The sequence below is a fragment of the Salmo salar genome, chromosome 20 (genome assembly GCF_965601325.2).
Source record: "Salmo salar chromosome 20, fSalSal1, whole genome shotgun sequence".
Lineage (NCBI taxonomy): Eukaryota > Metazoa > Chordata > Actinopteri > Salmoniformes > Salmonidae > Salmo > Salmo salar.
This window is the reverse complement of record NC_138310.1, coordinates 13,085,458-13,097,537: the sequence shown is the minus strand read 5'-3', so window position 1 is coordinate 13,097,537 and position 12,080 is coordinate 13,085,458. Positions and strand designations below refer to the sequence as shown.

At 41.3% G+C, this 12,080-nt stretch overlaps 1 protein-coding gene across 1 annotated transcript in view; it reads right to left on the bottom strand.

The window, feature by feature from the left end:
* LOC106580125 (mediator of RNA polymerase II transcription subunit 27) overlaps nucleotides 1-12,080 on the bottom strand; it is a 103,431-nt gene that overhangs the window by 37,824 nt on the left and 53,527 nt on the right. The window contains exon 4 of the mRNA XM_014160826.3: nucleotides 7,131-7,224. Coding sequence (XP_014016301.1) covers nucleotides 7,131-7,224 — 94 coding nt within the window. The remainder of the gene's footprint in view (nucleotides 1-7,130; nucleotides 7,225-12,080) is intronic.

Genomic DNA, 12,080 nt, shown 5'->3' with positions numbered 1-12,080 from the left:
CATTTCAAGTTAGTTTACTGTTACGCTAGCATTCTAACGTTACATCATGCGTTGGAATTAATTGTTTACATAGCTAGATATCTAGCTACATTTCTTAACAAAAGACTCATCTTAGTGTGCCAGAGAGCAGAATAACTTATTAATTTTTGAACGCTCAATACCCTTTTGAATATGTCCGGTGACAGTAAAGGTCGGCAACAAAGCGTAATTCAATTGTTGCCAGCAGCACAGTTACAGTCACCAACACTCTGTATAACATGAAAACTGCCTAACCAGCTCTGCTAGGGGGAGTAAAATGGTCAGAGTGGAGTGTTCTCTCATTATGTGTCTGGAAGTAGCTAGTCAATGTTAGCCAGTTAGCTTGACTGTCGTTGTGAGGTCAGAACCTTCAGAACAACCTTACTTATTGGCCAGTGTCTCCAGTGCGTGCTCTGAACACGAAACGCTCTGTACTTACGAACGGAAAATCTGACAGCACAGTTGCAGTCAACAACGCTCTTGATAACATAGCCTAACCAGCTCTGCTAGGGCGAGTAATGTTCAGTGAGCTTTACTCTCTCTCTTAGACATCTGGAAGTAGCTGGCAAGTTAGTACAGAATTCTTGGATCAACCCTTAAAGAGATGGGTGGGGCTAAGGCTTAAAGGGTGTGAACAATGCTGAATGGGTGTAGACAAAGAAGGGCACTCCAATAGTAGTACCAAAACATTGAAAGATGGTTTTCTCAAAAGTGGTTTGACAAGTTGATCAACTTTCAAAGCAAAATTACTTTCCATTGTTTCCTCAAATACAGTGTATGATATACCATCTTGTAGCTCTGAGTCTCTACTTTTATCCAATGTAAAAAACACAAATTCAAATGTTGCTACAGAAGACCGAATCCAGGCGGTGAGTCACATACAGTTGAAGTTGGAATATTGCATACACCTTAGCCAAATACATTTAAACTCAGTTTTTTACAATTTCTGACGTTTAATCCTAGTAAAAATTCCCTGTCTTAGGTCAGTTAGGATCACCACTTTATTTTAAGAATGTGAAATGTCAGAATAATAGTAGAGCGAATGATTTATTTCAGCTTTTATTTCTTTCATCACATTCCCAATGGGTCAGAAGTTTACATACACTCAATTAGTATTTGGTAGCATTGCCTTTAAATTGTTTAACTTGGGTCAAACGTTTCAAATAGCCTTCCATCAGCTTCCCACAATAAGTTGGGTGAATTTTGGCCCATTCCTCCTGACAGAGCTGGTGTAACTGAGTCAGGTTTGTAGGCCTCCTTGCTCGCACACACTTTTTCAGTTCTACCCACAAATGTTCTATAGGATTGAGGTCAGGGCTTGGTGATGGCCACTCCTTTACCTTGACTTTGTTGTCCTTAAGCCATTTTTCCACAACTTTGGAAGTATGCTTGGGGTCATTGTCCATTTGGAAGACCCATTTGCGACCAAGCTTTAACTTCCTGACTGATGTCTTGAGATGTTACTTCAATATATCCACATAATTTTCCATTCCTCATGATGCCATCTATTTTATGAAGTGCACCGGTCCCTCCTGCAGCAAAGCACCCCCACAACATGATGCTGCCACCCCCGTGCTTCACGGTCGGGATGGTGTTCTTTGGCTTGCAAGCCTCCCCCTTTTTCGTCCAAACATAACGATGGTCATTATGGCCAAACAGTTCTATTTTTGCTTCATCAGACCAGAGGATATTTCTCCAAAAAGTACGATCTTTGTCCCAATGTGCAGTTGCATACCGTAGTCTGGCTTTTTTTTTACGGCGGTTTTGGAGCAGTGGCTTCTTCTTTGCTGAGCGGCCTTTCACGTTATGTCGATATAGGACTTGTTTTACTGTGGATATAGATACTTATGTACCTGTTTCCTCCAGCATCTTTACAAGGTCCTTTGCTGTTGTTCTGGGATTGATTTGCACTTTTCGCACCAAAGTACGTTCATCTCCAGGAGACAGAATGCATCTCCTTCCTGAGCGGTATGACGGCTGCGTGGTGTTTATACTTGCATTCTATTGTTTGTTCAGATGAACATGGTACCTTCAGGCGTTTGGAATTTGCTCCCAAGGATGAACCAGACTTGTGGAGGTCTACAATTTTGTTTCCGAGGTCTTGGCTGATTTCTTTTGATTTTCCCATTATGTCAAGCAAAGAAGCACTGAGTTTGAAGGTAGGCCTTGAAATACTTCCACAGGTACACCTCCAATTGACTCAAATGATGTCAATTAGCCTATCAGAAGTTTCTAAAGCCACGACATAATTTTCTCTAATTTTCCAAGCTGTTTAACCTGTTGGGGATAGGGGGCAGTATTTGCACGGCCGGATAAAAAACGTACCCGATTTAATCTGGTTATTACTCCTGCCCAGTAACTAGAATATGCATATAATTATTGGCTTTGGATAGAAAACACCCTAAAGTTTCTAAAACTGTTTGAATGGTGTCTGAGTATAACAGAACTCATATGGCAGGCAAAAACCTTAGAGGATTCTATATGGGAAGTGGCCTGTATGTACTTGGTTTTACCAAATAGGGCTATCTTGTGTATACCACGCCTGCCTTGTCATAACACAACTGATTTGCTCAAACGCATTAAGGAAAGAAATTCCAATAATTATCTTAAGGCACACATGTTAATTGAAATGCAATCCAGGTGACTACCCCTTGATTCTCCAAACGCAGTCACAAAAACCATTAAGCACTATGATTAAGTTGGTTCTCATGAGGATCGCCACAGGAATGGAAGACCCGGAGTTAGAGATACAAGAGTTACCTCTGCTGCAGAGGATAAGTTCATTAGAGCTACCAGCCGCAGAAATTGCAGCCGAAATAAATGTTTCACAGAGTTCAAGTAACAGACACATCTCAACATCAACTGTTCAGAGACTGCGTGAATCATGCCTTCCTGGTTGAATTGCTTCGAAGAAACCACTACTAAAGGACACCAATGTCAAGAAACACGAGCAATGGACATTAGACCAGTGGAAATCTGTCCTTTTGTTTCCAACCGCCATGTCTTTGCGAGACGTAGAGTAGGCGAACGGATAATCTCTGCATGTGTGGTTCCCACCGTGAAGCATGGAGGAGGAGGCGTGATGGTGCTTTGCTGGTGACACTGTCGGTGATTTATTTAGAATTCAAGGCACACTTAACCAGCATGGCTACCACAGCATTCTGCAGTGACATACCATCACACCTGGTTTGCGCTTAGTGGGACTATCATTTGGACAATGACATAAAACACACCTCAAGGCTGTGTAAGGGCTATTTGACCAAGAAGGAGAGTGATGAGTGCTGCATCAGATGACCTGGCCTCCACAATCACCCGACCCCAACCCAATTGAGATGGTTTGGGAGGAGTTAGACTGCAAAGTGAAGGAAAAGCAACCAACAAGTGCTCAGCATATGTGGGAACTCCTTCAAGACTGTTGGAAAAGCATTCCAGGTAAAGCTGGTTGAGAGAATGCCAAGAGTGTGCAAAGCTGTCAAGGCAAAGGGTGGCTACTTTGAAGAATCGCAAATATGAAATATATTTTGATTTGTAAAACACTTTTTTGGTTACTACATGATTCCATGTCTGTTATTTAATGGTTTTGATGTCTCTACAATGTAGAATAATAGTAAAAATAAAGAAAAAACATTGAACGAGTAGGTGTGTCCAAACTTTTGACTGGTACTGTGTATATATATATTTTTTTTTGTTGTTGCCTGTGTTGCATGTTATTTTGCCATTAATACATGTCACATATCAGTTTGAAAACAATGTACATTTTTTTATAATCATTGAGTTAATAAAACCACATACAAATGGTCTCTTTTTTGCTTTCTTGATTAAGGCAGCCAAAAAAATGCAGGTTTCAGCCTAGATCAGTGCTTTCTGTGGTGGTGGGACAGCCAGTGGGAAATACAGAGCGCAGGAGTTCGTAATGTTCTCTAGTTGTGCTATGATTGGCTCAGTGTTCTGTCACTCATGGGGACACTCCGTCACTGCAAAATCTACGGGGAGAGCTCGAAAATTCAAGCCCCTTGGTTGCTGCCATAGAGTTACATTAGAAGTGCCCATCCAAGGCGGCTCAAAGTGATTGGCCACAGATAAAATGATATCAAATCACGTTATATTTACCATAGCTTTGATTGGACTGATCATGTGAACATCACACTTTCAAAATCTTAGCTAGCAAGCTAGACAAGCAGTCATCGTCATGAATCACGTCGACAATCTACTGGCATATCCTTTTCAATCCTTGTCATATGAAGATAAATTATAGATATAACGTATCTTTGTTAACTACAAGTTGGAAATCGCAAATCCAACAATGAGTGGTTTGGAAGGAATCAGTGGCTAACTGCAAGCGTTGCAAAGCAACCACTAGCCTGCTTTTCAGCATGACTTCTGCCACGTTCATAACAAATGGAAACTCAGAACTGGGAAATCTCAGACTTCAGTGAGTTAAAGAGAATTGGGAACTCTGAAGAAAATGAGCTCCGACTGGGAAAATACGTTTTCAATGGTCATCCAACTCGGAATTCCAAGTCGGGAACTCGGGCCTCTTTCTAGAGTTCGACCTTGAAGATCACTGAGTCATGATTCGACACTGTTTTGTGCCAGGCCAGTGTGCCAGGCCAGCTAGTTAACATTAGCCTACTATCTAGCTACATATTGAACTTCCATCATCTCAGGCCAGAGGCACAATGTATGAATTTACCTCCCTGACCAAGACCCTTCTCCCACGATTGTGGCGTTTGGTTGGGTGGCCAGCTCTTGGTGGTTCCAAACTTCTTCCATTTAAGAATGATGGAGGCCACTGTTCTTGGGGACCTTCAATGCTGCAGAAATGTTTTGGTAGCCTTCCCCAGAACTCTGCCTCGACACAATCCTGTCTCGGAGCTCTACGGACAATTCCTTTGACCTCATGGCTTGGTTTTTGCTCTGACATGCACTGTCAACTGTGGGACCTTATATAGACAGGTGTGTGCCATTCCAAATCATGTCCAACCAATTGAATTTACCACAGGTGGACTCCAATCAAGTTGTAGAAACATCAAGGATGATCAATGGAAACAGGATGCAGCTGAGCTCAATTTTGAGTCTCATAGCAAAGGGTCTGAATACTTATGTAAACAAGCTATTTCAAGCCAGATTTTGTACATGATTTTTCTGACATGAAATTGTTTAGTGCAAATCCAACTGCTGTATTCTAGGTACAATACATGAAAATATGGAGCTGACAATTTGTAGGCTAATTAAAAATGTCAAAAACAAAATAAATGGGGTGTTGGGAGCCGCATTAATCAGAAGGTCAGTGGCATGGAGGAGGATTGAAGAGATTTTGGTGTTGACTTTGGGTGAAGAGAGATCTGTACAACAATGTTTGCAAGTCAATTTCCTTTATACAATGTACCCATTCATTGCATTTTACATGCAGGCCTGTGTATTTTACAGGAAGGGAGCTATAATCGTCAATGTCATGACACATGTATAATGAAAGCGCTATAATATATGATAATCATAATGTCCAGTTGCTAGCATATTACATGGGAAATTCATGCTTAGTGTATCATTTACAATGTTATAATGCGTGTTACTGGTGATTTCTATCCTTTGGTGGACAAATTTCACAATTTAATTTAGTCAACACATTCACAAATGGTGGCTTTGATCACAGTTTTGAAGTTTAGGTTGATTGATGTTCATAGCAAGCTAGCAGCACAAGCAACCATTGTTGCGCAAATCTCTCTTCACCCACCATCAACACCAACATTCTCTGCAATCTTTCTCCAGGCCAATGACCTTATGATTTTGTCTCTGTATTCTAGCAAAGCGACATTATATAGAATTGGAAAACCAGATACAGCGATGATTGGCAAACCACCATCTTTATTGGTTGTGCTTGCCCGGAACTAATGACAGGTGGAACTATGTTTCAGGAACAGAAGATTTTCAAGCAAACATCTGCTCCACCTGATTGCTTAACGGCAGTCGTGGCCGTGTGCAATTTGCATAAAATAGAGCAGAGCTGACTTTGCGCGCTGCTCCAATGTATCAAATGTACATGTAACAACAGAAGACTTAAGGGTCTGCATCCCAGTTCGCCATCATGGCTAAATTATATTTTAAAAACTGATTGAAGAATAGACGCACAGGAAGAGCGGACGGAGAGAAGCAGGTGAGTGATAGCTGGAAGGGGATGTGGATGGCTGATCACAGCTGCCATACGTGAGATGTGCGTGACTTTTGAAGTGGACATTTCTCGCCTCACGTTTAATAAGAATAGTTGTTGCTTAAAAAAATGTAACTGAATTTATAAACAAAATTTACTTTGTAAAATTTTTTATAACAGGCGCCAGTTGGTTTCTTAAGACTGGTAGGTCGGAAAAATCTGGTAATATCATATGAAACGGTACTACAGTATTCTAAAATACTACAGTATTTTGAACATAATCATCAAGGTAGGGCATTTTTTTGTGGTAAGAGACGGTAAAGAAGAGCAGCTGTATAGTTCTGTGGTATGTTTCTGTAGAGCAGAGCTCCACCACACATCCCAGAGAACCATGTTAATAATTACAGGTAGTATTAATATTTAACACGACAAGTCTTCTCTGAATCCTTAAGCACTTTGTTGAAATAAAACTTGGAGCAAAGCAGAGCTGAGTGAGAACCTAGTGTTGGTCAGACGATTGAAGAGGTTTCTCTATATTCTACCTCTTGCGTGAACAGAAGTCGTACAGTAAGTACCCTTTCATCTGCACTGTACATGACAATTATTGGTCAAGGAACTCGACCCAGTTCCTCTATCAGGGTTTTCTTGTCAAAGATTGTACACACAATAATAGCTCAGAGGTTTTGTATCTTTTGGCATTCATGGTCAGCAACCTGCACTTGGCCAGGGCACTCTCCATCCTGAAATCCGATGGAGGAAAAACAGCGTGCATAGCTTGCATTTCAGTTTTCTTTTGTGGATATTGTTGACACCATGCAAATATAATCTTGGTCAGCTTGTTTATATATTTATATTGGGAGGTGCCCTCCAAATTTCAATAATTGGTCAGATGTTGAAAGTGAGCGACGCAGAACGTTTTGAACCAGAGACGTGTTGGATGCCCGGTGGTGAGGAGGAATCTTACCAGAAGTACTGCCGATGTCCCATTGGGTCGGAAGAGTTCAATCGACATGTCTGGGAACATCCGGCCGATCCTCGATATCACGTCGTCTACATACCTGGAGGAGGAGAAAGTCAATTTTTGCCTTTTGGAAATGAACAACAAACAGGTTTCAAACTACATCAATCCACAGACCTAGAAAAGCAAAATGTCCTGCTGTGTTATTGACGTGTAGAGTCTAAATGTTTTAGGTCACGTTTCTTTTCTTAACACATATTTTGGATGATTTACACTTCAAATGATTCAACATCTGAAGCGCAGTTGAATCAATGTTTTCCTGATGTTAAGAAGAAACAAATTCCCAATTGATCACATTAGTCTGATAATACCAATGGCCCATATCAGCCACTCATCCATCCCTAATCAAACAAACACGTGACGCATGCACTCACACACACTTCTAACTCTGTACATGATAGTAGCCTTACTGGCCAGGCTACTCTGTCATCTTGTAGGATACTTGCTCCTTTAGAAGGCACCCCCCAACTTCTTTCCCTCCAAGCCAGTATTTAAGTACACTACAGCAGCAGCAGCTCTCACATCAATGCCACAGATAGACCGACAGTCATGGCTAAGAGAGACAGACACTGAGCTTTAACAGGGTTCTCAGTCTGGTTGACCCCCATACCTCCCAAACATCAATCCACTTGCACCCTTAAACCTTCGCCAGGGGGACCCTGTTAACTGTCAGCGCTGCTAGGGATCACTTTTAACCTGGACTGCGAGGCCACAAGTGCTTGCATGCTAATCGAAATATAATGAGAATCTTGTTAGCCATGAGCCATCGACAGACCTAAGGATGTCATTCAAAATAGACATGAAAAGAAAATCTCATATTAAGAATGACTTTAAAAGTCATACAGAAGTCAAGAGACCCACAATCATGTAATTACCATTTTTGACCAACAAGTACAGAAGGTCACTGGTGTGTTCTTGCACACCATAAGGACATGCACATCAAACTTTAGGTCTACATTCTCACTATGTGCATTGGGATGAACATAGGCAGTAGAGTTGTTAAATGGAGATTCGGAACTCTCAATTGCCGGCACTGTAGGGTGCCAGACTGCCAGCCAGTTACAAGACAAGACTTGTTCTTACATTTTGCTGCTTAATAATTCATCTTGAGAGTGAAACTCGTTTAACAACAACACAAAACAACACATTTTCACTGATTCAAATCAGTATAGTAAATTCTAATCTCCCTAGGCGTTGGAGAACCTACTTGGCATTCTGGGCTAGGAGTTCCAAGTTCCAGTTCCAACCAAACCAAGATATTTAAGCCTGACCAAAAAAAATCCCTGGTACATGTATGGTTCAACATTGAGAACTTCAGTGTAACTACCCTGTACAAAAACAACTACCTCCATTTCTTAACCTTAGAAGAACAACACTTGGATGGATGGCTGCATCCAGTCTCCATGTAAAAGTTCACTTTCCTAAGGCAAACCCTGCAGCATGGGGACACTAATTTAAAATAAGCCTAATTACTTGTTATGAAGCTGCTCGTTAAATACAAAATGAGGATGGGGTTGAGAGTGTCAAATACAGATATCATCTTTTTGTTCTAATACTTGTCATCTTTTTGCTTCTTTTTAAGCTCACTCAACGCTAGACTACACATAGAAGGGCACTGGTCTGCATTGCGTTTTCCCTTTGAGCCTGTAAGTTTGTAGGCAAAATGAGAATATGGCATAGGGGAGGTGGATGGATGTTTATTGAGAGACTACGGGTGATATTTTTTGTCCATATCATATCTCATAACTTTTCTTAAACTATTTTGGAGATCATTATTTATGTGTATTGGTAAACTGCGAGCTCTGCCATGGCTGTAGTGCTCACAACAAATGTGGCCCTGATGAGAGACAATAGTCTAAAGATGGCAGCATGGTTGTATTCGGTGGACTCAAGCTTAAAACATAAATGGCGTAAAAGGTGTTCGGTCGCTGTGGACTCCCTGCAGGTTCTCACTGCAAAAAAGCTGCAGATTAAGAACAGCACGCGAAGGGGTGGGTGGGTGTGTATGTATGTACAGTACCAGTCAAAAGTTTGGACACACCTACTCATTCAAGGGTTTTTCTTTATTTGGACTATTTTCTACATTGTAGAATAATAGTGAAGACATTAAAACAATGAAATAACACACATGGAATCATGTAGTAACCCAAAAAGTGTTAAATCAAAATATATTTTATATTTGAGATTCTTCAGAGTAGCCACCCTTTGCCTTGATGACAGCTTTGCACACTCTTGGCACGTGTGTCCAAACTTTTGACTTGTACTGTATGTATGTATGTATGTATGTATGTATGTATGTATGTATGTATGTATGTATGTCTGTCCTCAACTTGCAGCGGACAGTTTGCTGTAACTCAGTAAGAATTAGCATTAGCGTTTATTTTTTCCCATATATTTTTCAGATCACGGATAACTACAAAAAATGCTCATATCATAATCGTATCCAGAAAATTTCACATACCCGTTATGATACTTGTTTTATCCGAGTACTGGGCACACACCCCTATTTTAAACATTGTCTGCTCCCGAGCGATCTCACAACTTAGAAAAAACGTAATATTGAAGGGCTTCGCTCATGCCCCTTTTCATGACGGTACTAGCAGCCACGTGAGTGAGTGCTAGCTAGATAGCCAAGACCAACAACACAAACAAACGGACTATACAGCTACAACTAATGAGCGGAGTTTCAAACAGACTAAACAAGTTAAATGTCTTACTTGTGATGAAATGTTATCCACACACATAGCTACTTGTACCTACTTGGACACAGTGTCCCCACAGTTCCCACGCCAAATAGCCTGAAGCCAAATAGCTCTTCTCGCAGGCTCGATTTCCATATGTGGGAGCATTGTGAACCGTAGTTTGGGATTTTGGAACTGGTTAAATGTACATCAGGGATGGGCAACTGGCGATTCTAATTCCATGGTTGGAACCTCTAACCCTGCCAATGTGACTGGTAAACTCATGATTGTAATCGCAATAGCTGCCTGGTATTGTGATGCAATAATTTCCATGGTAATGTAGAATGTTCATTCAAATGAGGTTAACTGATGTGGCTAATGCAATGGAATGTATTTTTTGTAACGTCAGTTGATTTGAATCAACAAATCACAGCGCATATTTCTGCACATACACTATATATACAAAAGTATGTGGATTCAAATCAACTGACATTACAAAAAATACATTCCATTGCATTAGCCACATCAATCTCTGCCCTGCTATAGCTGCCCCGGTCAACTGTAAGTCCTGTAATTGTGAAGTGGAAAAGTCTAGGAGCAACAACGGCTCAGCCGTGAAGTGGTAAGCCACACAAGCTCACAGAACGAGACCTCCATATTTTACTTCCTGCTTTGCTCCTATGGGTACACCTCGCAATGGCTGCCAGTCTACCCATTATGCCATCATTGACTTGAATGGTGATGCCTGTTCTAATAATTATATTTCAATTCCAGCACATGCAGTCAGGGTCAAGATATTGGACTTAAGAAGCAAAGTGTCACTGGCCACTTCATCATCATGATGTGTTTTGCATCATATGAGAACTGCACTGGTGACATGCAAAACATGCTGGTACTGTATCAACAGTGGACTAATTACAAAAATAGCAAAAGATTGTTTTTAAAATTGAAAAAGTGAGTGAAATTTCCCTTTAAAGGATTAGCCTTTAGAATATCTACAAGACATTTGGGCTTCTTTCTATTAACCTTGTAATTTAAATGCAAAGTTAATGAACACTCTAAGGAAATATAGACATAAAGGGAAGTTATGTTACATAGTTTAAGAATCCACTGTGAAGAGTGTCTTGAATGTGAATGCTCCGGATTACCATTAGGAGCCTCTGAGCAGGTGAAAACCGTCAAAAAGTATTTGAAAAGTGATCTGCGAGTACCAAGACAAATCGGATCTAGCGCAGTTTCATGACGGCGAATTATAACTAAGAGAGATGACAAACAACAACTGATAGACTGGTATCAGCTTGCCAGAGTGTTTGGGGATGGAGCCTAACATTTCTCTTACACCTGCAAACGTTGCAGTTGATTATGAGGAGTGGTCAGATATTGCCTTGCTTGTGACTGCATGGCTCACTGAGATGAATACTGATAAATCAGAGCCGTCCGACTTGCTGTTCAGTCTAATCAGGGATCACTGATGACTGAAATTTCATCCCCTTCAACTCTGTGTCGCAATGCAGCACCGGAAACAGGATGCCCAGAGCCAAACCAGCGTCTGCATGCCAATGATTATGCCTAAATTGACCAATTCAAACATTTGTGAATTGTTATAGTATAATCTGCACGACAAATATATCGAAATATCACCTGCATTAAAAAAAGAAGTGGAAGGTGTCTGACCGAGTCTGTTATGGAGAATGGGAAAAGCTGCGAGAACCCAAGTTTCATCGTGGAGACAAACGCATTTGGTAGGCCTGGCAGGGTAACTGTTTAATAGAGTAACCAATGATTATGGATGAAGAAAGTCATGAAGATAAAATAAACTTCATTAACATACAAAATAAATAAACTTTTATTATTATTACCCCTTTTTCTCCCCAATTTCGTGGTGTCCAATTGGTAGCTACAGTCTTGTCCCATCGCTACAACGCCCGTACGGACTCAGGAGAGGCGAAGGTCAAGAGCCGTGCGTCCTCCAAAACACAACCCAGCCAAGCCGCACTGCTTCTTGATACAATGCCTGCTTAACCCAGAAGCCAGCTGCACCAATGTGTCGGAGGAAACACCGTACACCTGGCGACCGTGTCAGCCTGCATGTGCCTGGCCCGCCACAGGAGTCACTAGAGTGCGATGGGACAAGGACATCCCGGCCAGCCAAACCCTCCCGTAACCCGGACGACGCTGGACCACATGTGCGCCGCCCCATGGGTCTCCCGGTCGC